The sequence below is a fragment of the Choristoneura fumiferana genome, chromosome 8, assembly GCF_025370935.1.
Source record: "Choristoneura fumiferana chromosome 8, NRCan_CFum_1, whole genome shotgun sequence".
Classification (NCBI taxonomy): Eukaryota; Metazoa; Arthropoda; class Insecta; order Lepidoptera; family Tortricidae; genus Choristoneura; species Choristoneura fumiferana.
Genome location: NC_133479.1, coordinates 2,338,433 through 2,356,075, shown reverse-complemented (window position 1 = coordinate 2,356,075; position 17,643 = coordinate 2,338,433). Strand labels below are relative to the sequence as shown.

The window sequence follows — 17,643 nt, the reverse complement described above, 5'->3', positions numbered from 1 at the left end:
ATCTTAAATGCGTGAGTAACTTGCAGACGCGCTGCTGATGCACTTCTAGTAAGTACCTTCCAGACCGCTATAACATGTCGTCTATGTAATGTAAAGATGTAGCCGCACCCGATGGTCCTCTCTCTCCCGGTTCACGGCCTACCCTGACGATGTTAAGTGCGTGAGCGACTTGTACACGCGCTGCTGGTGCACTTTAAAGAGTTGCTGACAGAGCACGAGCAAATTAGTACTTTCCAGACCGCTGTAACATGTCGTCTATGTAATGTAAAGATGCGGCCACAGCCCGTGGTCTTCTCTCCCGGTTTTCGTACCGTGAGGATATTAAGTGCGTGCGCGAGCGCATCGTCGGGGCACGCGCTGCTAGTATACTTCAAGGAGCTGCCGGCGCATGAGCCGCAGTAAGTACTGTAGATGTAAATATTATTATGATGTTAATACTGTTCAATGAAAGCATGGGATCTTTTGTAATTTTATTATCGATACCATTCACATTGGTTGCTGGAATACAAGTTTTCTGGACACCCCTTGCATCCGTTCGCTATTTAAAATTTAAATATTGAAAATAGAACTGGGTTGCCAGTTCTAAAGCGAACGAGCACAAAAGAGTAGAACAGTACTTTACTTCCAGACCCCTATAAGATATCATCCATTCAGTTCTAGAATATGGCCTGGGTATGATGCTACTTTTAGGTGTGTTTCATTGATATAGACCTAAGTAAAGTAATGTTTTACTCGATCAATTATTTTCTAAACGAAATATTTTAATATGTAGTAAACAGTATTTCCTTGAAATTGTCAAGCTTCTTTACTATTCATTTATTATATTAAAGTGCACGTTAGGACGTTTAAACGAGTTTGGTGTAAATATTAAATTCTCGGAGGCTAAGCTGAAGGCTTTAGTTGACATTTTGGACGTGACGGCAACTAGAAAATATACTCAGAATTTACCTGAGTTTTCGCAATTTTTATGTGATAAGGAGCAAACGAGCAAACAAGTAACCTGATAGAAAACAATCACCGCCGCCCATGGACATACATTACATAAACTGAGTGACGGGTGCTGCAAGCTGATTCCAAATTTTCAAAGTGGCAAAGAGTTCCAAAAATAAAACACATTGTGTCTTTCGGGCGTTAATAAGGAAATACGAACTGTGTAGAGCTTATTAGAAGCCCAAAGTTACTCGTACAGATTAGTAACTTATCTTGAATTAATAAGTATAATTTAGCTCATTAAAGTCGCAAAATTTTGTTTTGCGCTCTCCTCGGAGCATCTGTTGTGTAGTTACGATTTTACTTCAATCAGTTGTCGGTATATACATCAAAAATTTGAAAATAATCAACCACCACTTTTGGACGACCAGATGGCCTAGTGGTTGGTTAGAGAACCTGACTACGAAGCTTGAGGTCCTGGGTTCGATTCCCGTGTCGGGGCAGATATTTGTATGGAAAATACGAATGTTTGTTCTCGGGTCTTTGGTGTTTAATATGTATTTAAGTATGTGTCTATCTATATAATTATATTTATCCGTTGCTTAGTACCCATAACACAAGCTTTGCAAAGCTTTCTTTGGGACTAGGTCAATTGGTGTGAATTGTCCCGTGATATTTATTTTTATTTTTTAATCGTGGACGTCTTCCTGCTGATAATGATGACGAATTAATCTTTTTGACAAATAAAATCTCGTGAAAACCACATAGCCAGCATACTCCGTTCTCAACATTTCCTGTCCATCGGAACTACATTTTCGCAATTTTTCCACACGTCTGGCACAGCTTGCCGGAACAAAAAAGGTTTTGTGCCCGCCATTTTACTAAAAACACATTTTGTGCAGCATGAGAACCGGAGCACACTAAAACTGGTTTTTAGCGCTCTATGAATATAAATAAATATCATGAGACACTTGACACTAATTGACCTAGGCCCGAAGTAAGCAAAGCTTGTGTTACGGGTACTAAGCAACGATCAAACATACTTAAGTAGATAGAAAACACTTAAAATACGTATTAAACATCCAAGACTCGAGAACAAACATTCGTATTATTCATAGACCGAGACGACCGGATGGCCGAGTGGTTAGAGAACCTGACTACGAAGCTTAAGTTCCCGGGTTCGAATCCCGGCCGGGGCAGATATTTGTATGAATAATACGAATGTTTGTTCTCGGGTCTTGGATGTTTAATATGTATTTAAGTATGTATTTATCTATATAAGTATGTTTATCCGTTGCCTAGTGTCCATAGTACAAGCTTTGCTTAGTTTGGGACTAGGTCAATTGGTGTCAAGTGTCCCATGATATTTATTTATTTATTCATACAAAATATCTGCCAGCACCGGGGATCAAACCCAGGACCTCAAGCGTCATAACTAAGCAGATTCTCTAACTACTTACTGGACTAACCGATCCTCAAACTTGTGTTGTTGTCTCTATCTATCTATCTAATCTATCTATGTAATACCTTTAAACGAGCAATTCTTGTATATATTTCGGGGCTCCAACGGTTTTGATGAAATTTGGTATGTAGGGGTTTTCGGGTATGAAACATCGATCTAGCTTGGTGTAATTTCTGGGAAACCGCTTGTTATCGAGTTTTAGCCCGAGCAAAGCTCGGTCGCCCAGGTACTTCGTTTTAATATGAGTAAAGTTGTAGCACCCTTGTATTCTACAGCGTGTAGTAAATAGGAGAGCTGCAAATACAGACAAAGGAGAAATCCTTGCTTGAAGATTTCTTTGTTTTATTCGTTTTATTCAATCTTTGTGCAGAGGTAACGAACGAGCTTTCTCATTTGTCCAGACACCTGGTAAATGTAGACGACATTATATAACCCCCCTGCTTCACCATTCATTGATTAATTTTATGTTACAAATATCTGTGATGCCATTTCTGTTTGCTTTGTCCGAATAAACAGAAACGGTATGACATACAATACAATACAATACAATAACTCTTTATTGATACACACAATACTAGTAAAACTAAGAGAACAAACATTCGTGTTATTCACACAAATATCTGCCCCGGCCGGGATTCGAACCCAGGACCTCAATCTTCGTAGTCAGGTTCTCTAACCACTTAGCCATCCGGTCGTCAAACTGGCCGGTTCAAATTTTTTTTTTTTTTTATTCTACTGTATGGCAAACGAGCAACTGGGTCTCCACCTGTTACACCAGGGGGATTGCAGATGCGTCGGCAACCTAGAGGCCTAAGATGGGATACTTCAAGTGCCAGTAATTTCAGCGGCTGTCTACTCTCCACGCCGAACTGGAGGAACTGCATGAAAACGCATATCTTGCATAAAATTAGCTATCATAAGGTCGCGGGTGAGCAAGGAAATTCTTTTAGTTCATTGATATGGACCTCCGCAAAATAACGCCTGATTCAATAAATTATCATCATTATTTATTATTCGTTATTATTATTATTCAAAAATTATTATGGTTATTTTATTGCAAAATTAGAAAGAAGGATAAACGTTTATTCTTGATACTAATGATAATTACAAATCTCTAATTAATTATTTTAGTCATAATTTCTTTCTATGGATTAGGTTTATAAGTAAGCGAGTTCACTTCTTGAATAAATCAAATATGTAGCATTATACTAAATAAAAATAAACTAAATAAAGATTTATTTGCAGGTGTGAAATGTAGGTAAATAAATGTTAGGTATAGTTATATGTTAGCCGTGGTGGCCTAGTGGTTTGACCTATCGCCTCTCAAGCAGAGGGTCGTGGGTTCAAACCCCGGCTCGCACCTCTGAGTTTTTCGAAATTCATGTGCGGAATTACATTTGAAATTTACCACGAGCTTTGCGGTGAAGGAAAACATCGTGAGGAAACCTGCACAAATCTGCGAAGCAATTCAATGGTGTGTGTGAAGTTGCCAATCCGCACTGGGCCCGCGTGGGAAATATGGCCCAAGCCCTCTTGTTCTGAGAGGAGGCCTGTGCCCAGCAGTGGGACGTATATAGGCTGGGATGATGATGATGATGATAGTTATATGAATAGTTGTCAGACCGACACACCCAACCGTGTTACAATGAGTCGGTAACTTTTTATGAATAATGGGGCTTGTCTACATGATAACGGGGACTATTTCAAACCGATCTGTCTATCTTGATGGGCCTCCGGAGCCATACGTTACCCACTGACAGATCGTTCCGTGCCCGAGTTGTGTACCTATGTAGGTGGCCTAATCTATTTCAGATACGACGGAGCGCATACACCCTGTATATGCATTTTGTTGGGGAATTATTTACACAAGATAATTTTCAGTATTATGTCACAACTAGCTTTTACTTGTACTATCAAAATCCATAAAGTTTAAAAATAATAATGGACAAAATACATAATGGTCATTTTATATAATGCATTTAGACGACCGGATGGCCAAGTCGTTCGAAAACCTGACTACGAAGCTTGAGGTCCCGGGTTCGATTCTCGGCCGGGGCAGATATTTGTATGAATTACACGAATGTTTTTTCTCGGGTCTTGGATGTTTTATATTTATTTAAGCATGTATTTATCTATATAAATATGTTTATCCGTTGCTTAGTATCCATAGTACAAGCTTTGCTTAGTTTGGGACTAGGTCAATTGGTGTCAAGTGTCCCATGATATTTATGCAGTTTTTTGAGAACTTGTCATCGTTCGTTGCAGGATTGTTATTAAACCTATTATTATTAATAGCCCCTTCTGTCCCACTGCTGAGCAGAAACTCCGGAATGAAGAAGTTTAGTTCGAAGTAAAAACCATCAGCAACGAAAAATAATAACTGTATCATTGTAAAAAGCTCTCAAAAGTTTTAAAAGAAAGTTACGACACTTTTCCACTTGGCTGGCCCGCCAACGCAAGCCATGACAATGCCAAGTCTCGGCCAAGACTCGCCAAATATTGACTAGCGGAAACTTGGCGCTCTGAACAATGTATCCGGGATTGTTTGTTGTTTTTAGATATTTTCCGGTCTCCGATATTTTTCCACGTTATCTTGAGCGATGAGTACAGTCACCAGTGCAAGTATCAAATACAGTAAAGCGTGCATAAATGTTTGATACGACTTATTTCTAAGGACGATAGGATGTTACTGCAGGTGACTGTACTTAGGGAAGGTGAAGTCAGATGTGTGCAATGTAATAAATACCATTAGCTTTGATTTTATTTTTATTGAAGTTTCATTAATAAAAATATAGGCTTACACGACTTGAATCTAGGCCACTCCGGCTTCGCATTGGTGCAATTAAAAAAGGAGCGAAAACTATAGAAAATAATCAATAGCGGTATCACATTTTCGACCCCCTCAAAAATCCGCAAACCAACTGACTATTTATGTTTGTTTCTCTATTTTCGTGCAATAAAGAGATACATACGTACAGATGTGGTGGCCTAGTGGTTTGACCTATCGCCTCTCAAGCAGAGGGTCGTGGGTTCAAACCCCGGCTCGCACCTCTGTTTTTAGAAATTCATGTGCGGACATTTGAAATTTACCACGAGCTTTGCGGTGAAGGAAAACGTCGTGAGGAAACCTGCACAAACCTGCGAAGCAATTCAATGGTGCGTGTGAAGTTCCCAATCCGCCAACTGGGCCCGCGTGGGAACCATGGCCCAAGCCCTCTTGCTCTGAGAGGAGGCCTGTGCTCAGCAGTAGGACGTATTATAGGCTGGGAAGGATACGTACAGATGTAGTGAATAATATTGTGCCGTCGTATTTGGTCGGAAAATTTCATATTTATCTTGCTCTCTCAACTAGCTTACTGAAGTTTACAAAAGCTAATTGAGAAGCAATATAAAAAGGAACTTAGCCGAAAAAACCGGCCAAGAGTGTGTCGGACACGCCCAAAATAGGGTTCCACCCCCACTTTACCCTAAAAAAATATTTTTGAATTTTTTATTGTACCATTTTGTCGGCATAATTTATACATATGTCCGTGCAAAATTACAGCTTTCTAGCATTGATAGTCCCTGAGCAAAGCCGCGGACGGACGGACAGACAGACAGACATGGCGAAACTATAAGGGTTCCGTTTTTGCCATTTTGGCTCCGGGACCCTAAAAATACGATGACAAAACATTACTCAATAGATCTGTACTAACTTATAGCTAACACTCCACCTTTTGCTGTCACATTTATTTATATCAAATATAAGCAATATGGCAATCCGTTTAAATCTAAACCTGTCTGACCAAATTCTGCCCCAACGCTAACAAAATAAAGTTCCAAATCGGTTGTTTCTCCAAACATTATGCTCAAATCGAACTCCCAGCTTCACATGAAATGGATGGTTTATGCCATATTATGCATCTGGATTTCACTTTACATACGGCTTGGTTACTAGTGAATAAAGTCGTTCTTGACTCGCTTGACATGCTTTGGGCTTGTAACTTCTAAATTGCATTTTACCTTTTTATCAATATTTCCGGATCTCAAAACTTCTTGGTCTTAAAATACCTAAATTGCAGAATGCCTAATTTTGTTTCCTTATAACACCGGAATCTTAATATGGCTGAATTTCAAAATACCTTAGTCTCATAATACCTAAACTTTAAAATCAAAATGCTTAAAACAACCAAAAGTTAAAATACCTAAATTTGTACGTTGAACAGGAACTATACTGAAAGTAATTAATCAACATCAAATTTGTCAAACACCACCCGTGAAAAAAAATTTGGCATTTTACCTTTTGGGTGTTTTCGGTTTGAGTTGTTTTAATATTTTGTCGTTTCTGTCAATCGGTATTTGAATGAATTGTGCATTTCAATATTTAGGTATTTAGAGAATATGACATTTTCAGTCAAAGTCATAATGAATTTAGTTTTAATACAAGAGACAATTTGACATTTTAGGTATTATGAGCCCATGGTAATTTGAAAATTAGGGGTATTAGTGAATAAGGTATTATGAAATTTAAAGAAGAAGAAAGAAAGAAAGAAGACATTTATTCACTAACACAGAAGACACACATATACAGCTAGTTAAACACAAATAAAATAAAAAAAATACAGAAAAACACATGAAAATAGTAAATACAATATACACAATGTTGTGTGTCCCCGCGAAAGTGAAACGGTCGCTGACTCAGCATTATGCTGAAGCGTTAAACGCCTGCAGCGCTGATTTTCTGCCAGAACCGTCTGTGACTCACGGAACGATACACAAATATAATAAATAAACCACTTATCTATACATACACAAATAAACTTAAGAGAAAAAAAATAACTATAACAAACCAAGAAATAAATAAAGTACAACGAACAATAATTTAAATTTAGTGGTTTTAAGCCCAAAGTTTTGATATGTCACCAATTTTTCGTGAAATTTTGGTGATTAATATTATGGCCTATGATAGCTAGCGCGGGTGCAAAGGTACAATCTGTCGCACGCGACGCGCGCACTTAGAGCTGCTCATGCTATTTTTCAATAGGCATCCACCCGCTCCGTTCAAACCACGTCAGCTAGCGTACCCCAAAACACAGTACTTGAATGACCGGGTTAAAACTCGAAGACACGCGTTTTCTCAGAGATAAGACCAAGCTAGATCGATAGTTGATCCCCGAAAACCCCTACTACCAAATAAATATAAAAGAATTGCTCGTGTATGTTTATATAGGTACTCGTTTTAAGGTATATTTTAATGAAAAACGAGGGTCACCGAGATAGTCAAGCGAATTTATTCGTTGAAGTGGTAAGTGGATTATGATTGGTTGATCCCTCGCCGTAGCGCGCTAGGGCGGAGCCGGGTGGGCAAGATGCGGACATTCTGTTGCTGGTTCTGCTAGAGACTGGACGCATAGACCGACTGCGGAACTGTTCACGTTACCTTGTACCTACTGATAGTGTTTGCTGATTAAGTGTTGATTTGATTAACTTTGTCGTCTTGCTCAATCTCCAAATATCGCCCATTACGATGTTAGATGAAGAAGCCATCCCTGACTGTATCTGGACTACCCTCCTACCACCCCTTCTCCGACACAGCACTAACGCCGCCTACCCTCAATGCATGCCCCAGCCTATGTCCAACAGTGGCCAACCTACGGCTGATATGATGATGATGATGATGATGAAAATACACCGAAAACATCCCAAACAGCCTCAGCCTCAGCCTGTATGAGATTAGAGTAATGAATACCCTCCACTCTCGTTCATTATCATCATAATCCTTGAAGTGAGATGAGGTGAGGTGAGTTTTGTTCATAAACTGATTATTTTAAGAAAATCCTGTGGTAACGCAATTCCCATAGTGACGGGCTACTGCGGTCGCATAAGTCCGAGCATTGATCAACCGCTCATAGTAAATAATGGACGGTGGTGACATACCTACATCAGAAACCTAGGAAGATTTCTAATTTTAAACATAGTCTTTTATAGCTTTTATTACATCGTATCGTACTTACTCTATGGACTCGGCGTGAGAGTCTGGCACACACGTGTTTTTTTATGGAAACAAAGTTTTTTTTTCAGCTGCAGCTATGACTTCCTGGAGATCATAGAGGTTGGAGTGGAGAATGCCACAGACGTCCCCGAGGAGTGGATGCCTCTGGACCACTCCGCCACAGATAACGAAGTACGTACACAAAGCTACGTAATGTCTTTTTTTGTTACCAATGTGTTGCGATCAAAGCTCATAACCATAACATTATGCCAATGACACAGGTCTTTTTAAAAAACACTTGACGTGTTTACACTGACGACACAAGTTTTTTTTAAGTTCCGTTCCCGAAAGGTGACATACGGAACCGTGCTAATTATTAATTAATGTCACTAAATTGTCCGTTCGGTCTGTCCGTCCGAGGGATGTATCTCAAGAACCATAATAGATAGATAGCTGAAAATTAAAACATAACTAGCCGTTACCCGCGACTCCGTCCGCGTAGGATTCAGTTTTCACTATCCCGCGGGACTATGCAATTTTCCGGAATAAAATCTATCCTATGTCCTTCAAAATCAAAAAAATCAAAATCATTCATTCAGTAAATAGGCCGCAATGGGCACTTTTACACGTCATTTTTTAAACTACCAGCGCTTTCGGCAAGACCATCATTGCCAAGAAGAATGCGCCGCAAGAAACTTGGCAGAAAGTCATTTTTTCAACATAAAATAATTACAAATAAAATACTTAAAAACTACAGTATACGATTAAATAAAAGAAAATACAAAAAATAAATATAATAATAATAATACAGGGATGTATGGGGTCCCTTAGTTACAAAACTAAACACTAACTATTATCTACGTTCAGTGGAAGTGAGAACTGCTTCCACCGTCATAAATTAAAAAAAAAAACTAAAATTTACATTTCAGGTCAAGTAACCATTAAGCTTTTGGATTCCGAAGGCAAGCTTCCCTGAGACTCAAACTATCTGTATACCGAATTTCATCTAAATCGGTTCAGCGGCTTAGACGTGATGAAGTAACAAACAAATAACAAACAAACAAACTTACAAACTTTCGCATTAATATCATTATTGGGATAAATTTAAAAAAAAATGCAAACATAAGTCCATAGGTACAACACAATAAAATAATGTAAAATACATAAATTTCAAACGTATTTATATCCAGATTTGATTTAACCCACGATCCTCTGCTTGAGATGCCATAGAACAAACTACACTTCGTTTTTTTTAGCATTAGAAAAAGGGTAATCAATCTTGGCGAGTCTTTTTATGCAAAAACGTTTATAAAAAAAATACCTCTCCTTGCAGTCGGGTAAAAAAATCAGTAACTACTACTTATGATATCAAAAGCATGTACATGATCATATGCCCTTGCTAATTGTTACATATTTGCTGGGACTTATTTTTCAAAAGTGTTTTTCAATAAAAAGACACTTCAAGATCGCTTACCTTCTTTCTAATGCTTAAAAAAACGAAATATAGGCACTTGTCCCACCGCCGACGATGAGCGAGAAGCGAGCAGAGCGAGTAACTAGAAACGAGTGAGCGAGCAGCAAGAAGCGAGTGTAGTTTTGTCGCTGGCTGTAAGCGAGTGTTTGAGTGCGACGGGCGATTACTCGCGGCCGCCAAGCTGACATCGCTGAGCGAGTATCTATAGCTCAGCGAGTTTTATAGCTCTTGTCGCTGCGACAAAAGATGTAAGAGCGAGTTCTCGCCGACAGTGTGAACAGCCAGCGATCAACTATTAATATATGTGTCTCTTTTACTCACACAGGATCTTATATCTTTTGTTCGTTTCTTGAGCGAGAAAATAGTCGATAGCCAATCGTTTCCTCGCTGGCGGTGAGACAAGTGCCATAAGCTATGACGGCTTTCCAAGAATACTCTCAGTAAAATGGTAAAATGTGAACTTATTGTGATTAGTTTGTTTTCCTTTTCATACCAGTCTACTCGTATCATGGCAGGGGGATGTCACTAGGCCATTCCGCCGCCGAGCTACAAGTACATACCGGCCTCCCCCAACGTTGAGCCGATTCAGTGCGACTCAACGCGTGCGAGTGAACACGAGTTATGCGATAGACAGAGAAGCATACAGTGGGCACGATTCTTATGCCTAAACGTCACTTTTGTACGGCAGTGAAACTTCTGTCATGGCTGATCGCATAAGCAAACAAAACTCGTCCATTCGCCACGTATTGCTGCATTTATTTATTTATTTAGAGGAGAACCAACAGCTTATAAAACTATATTGTTCAATACACGAACATAAAATAAATATTAAAATAAATTAAAATGTAAACATAAAGATAAATATTTATCAATGGCAACATTAAATCTAATCTTATCTATGTCTAAAATCTGTTGTCTATGTTTTTTCTCTCTTCTATCTAGACTTCTGTCAGTCAGTGGCCTTCTAATTTGCTGGCCCAAAAAATACATTTTTTATGTATAAATTACAGTGTTTGCAATAAGAAAACTTCAATAAAGTTAATTATAAATATTCTCGCGTGTTTTTATACAATATGAATATGAAAATAGTGACACATAGCCAATTACACAAAAAAAATATATGAAAGAAGTGTCGGACAAACTAATCGGCATATCTGGCGACCAAAGAGCAGGCTTTTTCTTCGCCCAAAGACTGAGCCTTGCAGTGCAACGAGGCAACGCCGCTAGCGTCTTAGGCACAATGCCCCGCGCTGCGCTGCCTTTGGATGAGGAAGCCCGTTTTAGTTAATTTTATATGTTTTTTTATTTTTATTTTTATGTAAAAATTCATTGTTTAAATAAATAAATTACAGGATCTCACAGATAGTCTCAAAATACAAGTTTAAGCTTAACTTAAACGAGATTACGCGTGCTATATCACACCCTACTCAAAAAACATAACTCTTCAAATGACATTCTCACTCCAATTTTAGAATCAGGTGTTTATGAGTAACATCCTCGGGACGGGAGGCGTACGTTCATAAAATAAACAGGCCAAAGCGCCCGTGGCTTTCTTTCTTTTTTCCAATAAATACGTGTCTCGGGTCAAGCAATCTTTTTACATTTTTAAAGTTTTCATCTGCGGCATAGAAGTCAGTCAACCCATTTGATTCCTGACTCACCGTAGAACGTTCTCACAGTAAGTGTTATAAATTTTCCTTTTCAAGGAATGCGACTATGACTTTTTCTATGAAACCACAGTAGGTCACGATTCAGTTGGTTCGAGTGTACATTAATTGCTTCTATGCTGCCGTTCTAAATGCAAAAACGGTATTTAAAAAAAACCGTTAAAGTTTATTTTTATAGCAATGAAGTAAGCAAAAGAACGGGGTTTTATTTAAAAAAAAATGTAAATTTTCCCTCTCAGTTTTACCAGGAATCTGCTTACAAAAATTAAATTTTCTCGAAACTTCTTTTTACTGAGATATCGCTTTTGCGCATAGCATGGCAGTATGTATTGTACAGTGACCAGCATTAATATCTGCCACAGCGAAGCGTGCAAAAATATCTGACACGTCCTTCCGGCCCTAGAAATAGAGTCGTATCAGATATTTATGCACGCTTGTTGTGTCAGATTGGTGCTGGTGACTGTACATAGATAAAAGTGAAAAATTAGCTTTTACCAATTAGATCTGGTTTTCCAATTAAAATTCCGGTAAGTTCTCATTAGAATTTCCAAACAACGCATCATGGTCTTCATTTACTTTACATGAGGTTCAGTTTTTCTACAAACTTTTATTTAACTTGCCATGTTTATTTCGAGGTTTAGTAAGATTTTAGTACTGCAATTTAGAATGGAGTTTACATTCGTTAATGAAAAAGTAACAAATACACATAAATTGAAAATACAAACTGAAATATAGATGCACAGAAAAACCAGAAAAATAAGACCATCACTGGGAAGTAAAATTTTTTGGAATTGAAATAAAAAATACAAAAAGATTCCAAAAAAAACAATCTTAATTTGATTGCTTAGTAACGACATCTCTTGTCCGGGTGAGCGGTTAGTTCCAATGGAGTGCCGAAAAAAGTTTCTCGATGAGGGCTACGGTATAGATGTCGCTAGCGTCACTGCTTAAGTGGCTAACATAAGAAACAAACAAGCTGAGATATGAGGTGCATAGGGGAAATTCGTGTCTGTACTGTTGACCATCAGTGGTGTAGCGGTATAGCACGCGGTACAGAATACCGAGGACCTGGGTTCGATTCCCAGTGATGGTCTTATTTTTCTGGTTTTTCTGTGCATCTATATTTCAGTTTGTATTTTCAATTTAGGTTTTACGGGATGACCGTAAAAGTAAATTTTTTTGGAATTGAAATAAAAAATACAAAAAGATTCCAAAAAAAACAATCTTAAATACACATAAACTGCATTTATTTATAATATTAAAAAGAATAAGTTTTGATTTTGACCTTAAAAAAAAATATCTCGCACCTTTATCTCGCAGGTATGGGAAGAAACCGAGACCCTTCTCCCAGAATCGGACGCCATCAGCGCGGGCTGGGCGCGCGAGGGGGCGCTCCCCGCGCGCCGCCTCTGCGGGGACTGGGGCGCCAAGCTCAAACTTCTACGCTACCAGTCGAGAACCAACGCGCTGCGCTTGCGCTTCCGGGCGGACCATTCGAGGCACTACGCTGGATTCAAGGCCAAAGTCACCGTGGCTGATTGTGAGTACATAACAACGCTTTATAAGGCCAGCAGTCGGTAATAATAATAATAATATAGTTATTTGTGTCACAAGGGAGCAAAATGGTGTATTTACGGCGAGGGCGTACATTGAATCCAGAATGTAGCGAAGGATTCTGCAATAGAATTCTGAGCGTAGCGAGGGATTCTAAAGTAGAATCCTGAGCGTAATGAGGGATTCAAGTGTTAACGCCCAAGATGAAAATAATTTTGCTCCCGAGTGGCTCATACAACTTTTCACACCAAGCATTAAGAAACATGAAAAAAATAATTCTAGATATTATTAAAGAACAACCAGCATAGAAAATGGCATAGCTTTACAATTATCAATTTCAAAAAATGGCATTTGCAATAAAACACTTAGAAAAGCCTTGAACAGAAAAGTTGCACTTTGCTCCCTCTCGTCAGGGAGGAAAAGTTACTTTTCTGAAGGAGAGGTGTGAAAAAGCCATTTATTCCATATTTCTTAATTTTGTTTTTTACATTCTTAAATGTTAGAAAAAAAAATACCTTAAAAAAAAAAGATTGCTATACAATACCTTAAATTTATTGTTAGTCTTAGTCAATTGAAATATGGACCCCTGTTTGGGTAAAGGCCTCCTTCAACTTCCTCCATGCCTCTCTATCTTTGCCTGACATGATCCAGTCCTTTCCTGTCACATGTATGATATCATCAGCCCACCGTGTTATTGGTCTACCTACATTTCTTTTTCCCTTCGGTCCTTTCCATTGTGCGGCTTCAATGGTCCATCTTCTATCCATGTATCGTGAAATGTGTCCGGCCCATCTCCACTTTAGTGAAAGTGCATGGCTAAGAGCATCAGTGAGTTTCGTTCTTTGTCGTTGTTTGTTGGTAATACTGCATGCTAACTGCTATTGAAATGTGTGGACAGTCCGTAGTTACAGGTGGTTGCAGTTGGAATCCATCTGTATCGGCGCTTAGTCTCTTCTAGGTCGCCACACTCTTGATAAAATGGGCTTCAGATAGTTAAAAGTAATCTTCGAGACTATTTTTTTTTGGGAGAATGGGTGGATGGTGGGTGGCTGCCCGACTTCCCACTTACTTTCCATAGCGCAGTGCTAGAGCCCGGTTTATAGGAACATTGGCGTCTCGCGAATTCAATCATCTGAATGATTACCATATGAAGGGTCCACGGAAAGAACATGTCTAGTCACTTTTTTTTGAAAATGAGATTTTAATGCCAAAATGTAGAGCTCACAAAGTACTATGACTTACCATTGAATTAAATAATCTGAAAACAATAAAAAATCTATTTTTTGATCTTTTAAATAAATGGTAACCATAGTAATTGCTTGTGATGACTAACTTTCAAACCGCTATAACTCAAAAAGTTGCTTAGGTGACTAGACACGTTCTTTCCGTGGACCCTTCATATGGGTTTATGCTGCATTCTGCTTGCCGATACTTTTTCGTGACTATGTCTCGATTAAACCGTTCAACCACATTCGTTTCGAGTGTATATTTGGCATTGGTTTTCTCTCGACGAAAATTATTGCTTAAGAATCGAATGTCTATTTGTTTCACATTTGGCATAGACAATATCTGTTGTATACACTAGAGCTGGACACAAAAGACGCAAAACGACACCTCTCGCGAATATCAAGGCTCATAAACCCTATCAAAGATGATTTTTATGTCCAAGGTGTTGACACTTACTACGTTATTTCTAGCTCCTTTAAGAAAATATCTCTAAAATAATTTTACTTTCAAACCAATTGTATCATTCATAAAACGTCAATCAAAACGTTTCAACAATAGGTTTCTATTACGTTTGAAATGTTTGAATTTGGAACCGTGCCCTGTGCCAATCGTAAATCAATCCCAGGGCACAATTTTATACCTGCCAATCAGGGCCCAGACAGTTCAATTTGTTAGTTTGAACAGCCCCTTGGTATTGTTGAATAAAGCTTAACCCTTTCGCTAAAAAGAAAAACAAAAACTGGATTCGACCATTTGTCTACTGCTTGTGTTGATTTTAAATTATTAGAATTTTTTAATAAGTTTCTATTGTTATTTTGAATATGAAAATTTGTGAATATGTTACTCTATTTAAAAGCATGAATATGCTATAATATTTGTACTATTTGGAAGGGAGGTGTTTTAAATGACGTGGGGGGAAATATGATACCTAGTTTTATCCTAGAAAATTGTATAGTTTCCGCGGGATAGTGAATTAAATAATAGCGATAGGAACTTCTTCGCAAACAAAACCGAGGGCATCCAGATCTTTGAACATTATTTGACTAACGTCTCCCCGTTGCAGCAACTTATACGGTAGGCAATTCGCAAAACGCGCCGTTTTTTTTATTGACATCATTAAGAAAACATGCAGGATTTCGGCCCAAATGTATGACAAGAGTTTTTAAAACGATTAAGTTGACAAACACAAACAAACTCTTCCGCACCTTTTAACCACTACCATGCAAAAAACAAAAGAACAAGAACGCGGCAACACCGAGGCCTATTTCCCCTTTAAACTCTCCGTTTCGCCCACTGACTTTCCGGAATGGAAACCCAGAAGGCGCAGCGGAAACCCGTGGAAAACAAACTAGCAACAAAACACAAAACCTCAGCCTCACTAATCGAAAACACACCTTACTCAAGTCGAAACAAAACTCAATTGAATTTGTCCAACTATGCCAACTAGATGGCATTTGTTTCTTGCAAAATAAAACGCAAATGAAAGCTGAAACGGAAAATTCTCGTCATCTCGCTTAAACTTTTGTTGATATGCTGTGTGTGAAAAGAGATAGCGAGTTTTTACTCATTTCGTGGTTGAGTTTCGTTATGCTAGGATTACACGAGCTTGCACTTGAGCACTTGGGCTCGGTGTGGATTGGGAATTTCACACGTACCATTAAATTGCTACGCATGTATACATTCTACCTCGTGGAAAATATCAAATGTAATTATAATAAATCTGCTTGCTATTGGCTCATATAGTTATTCAGCCAATCACAAGCGTGATACAAAATAATGTCAAAGTTGCACAAATGCAAAAGTCTGCACTTTAGCGCCAACTATACTGTCACAGGAACCCTCGTTCAGTGGGGCTACCACGAAATTCGAAAAATCGAAGTTCGTATCGTACCGTCCCTCTCACACTCGTCTTAAATAATATTAAGATTGGTTTTTTGGAATCTTTTTGTATTTTTTATTTCAATTCCAAATTTTTACTTTTACGGTCATCCCGTAAAACCGAAATTGAAAATACAAACTGAAATATAGATGCACAGAAAAACAGAAAAATAAGACCATCACTGGGAATCGAACCCTGGTCCTCGGTAATCCGTACCGCGTGCTATACCGCTACACCACTGATGGTCAACGGTACCGACACGAATTTCCCTATGCACCTCATATCTCAGCTTGTGTTTCTTACTTAGTCACTTAAGCAGCGACGCTAGCGACATCTATGCCGTAAGCCCTCAAACTTTTTTCGGCATTCCTTTGGAACTAACCGCTCACCCGGACAAGAGATATCGTTTCTAAGCAATCAAATTAAGATTGGTTTTTTGGAATCTTTTTGTATTAGATACACGAGTCCGCCTCGCACTTGGCCAGTTTTTGTTTTAATTGACACACGAAAAAATACGTGTCCTATATTTTCTAATTCAAAATTCAAAAATTCAAAATTCAAATGATTTATTCAGTAAATAGGCCGCAATGGGCACTTTTACACGTCATTTTTTTAAACTACCAGCGCTTTTGGAAAGACCATCATTGCCAAGAAGAATGCGCCGCAAGAAACTTGGCAGAAAGTCATTTTTTCATAATAATATAATTACAAATAAAATACTTAAAAACTATATTATACAATTAAAGAAAAAAAATGCAAAAAATAATAATAATAATAATACAGGGATGTATGGGGTCCCTTAGTTACAATACTTAACACTAACTATATCTAAACTATATCTACGTTCAGTGGAAGTGTAGAATGCTTCCACCGTCATAAATTTTAAAATATAATCTAACTATATTGTTTTTTTAGCCAAGAAACTACCTAATTAAGCACTAACGATAAACACTTAGCTCGTGTAAACCGGGCATTATAAAACTAACTGCCCCGTAAGTGGTCGGTGCAAGAAAACTTTGAGTTGAATGAACTGAAGTTGTAACGTTCGCGGTAGTTTTAATTAAAAGCGAAATTGAGGCACTTACCGCACTGCAGGGGGTCTTTCGTACTGCTTGTACTCTTAGTTGGCTGGGCGTTGTACCCGACTGCACGGAAACGGTTGCGGTTTGAAATTCGGACGTGTTTTATAGTACAGTTGTACACGACGAAAATGTAAAACCGTCAACTACTTTTCGTAGCTTTTTTTTTTTTATTAAACTGGATGGCAAACGAGCAAGTGGGTCTCCTGATGATAAGAGATCACCACCGCCCATAGACACCTGCAACACCAGGGGGATTGCAGATGCGTTGCCAACCTAGAGGCCTAAGATGGGATACCTCAAGTGCCAGTAATTTCACCGGCTGTCTTACTCTCCATGCCGAAACACAACAGTGCAAGCACTGCTGTTTCACGGCAAGATTAGCGAGTAAGATGGTGGT

At 38.5% G+C, this 17,643-nt stretch overlaps 1 protein-coding gene across 1 annotated transcript in view; it reads left to right on the top strand.

Moving 5' to 3' along the window:
• Positions 1-17,643, top strand: part of LOC141430111 (uncharacterized) — a 276,496-nt gene that overhangs the window by 185,575 nt on the left and 73,278 nt on the right. Inside the window, 2 exon segments of the mRNA XM_074090657.1 lie at positions 8,453-8,555; positions 12,825-13,044. Of these exon segments, the coding sequence (XP_073946758.1) occupies positions 8,453-8,555; positions 12,825-13,044 (323 nt within the window).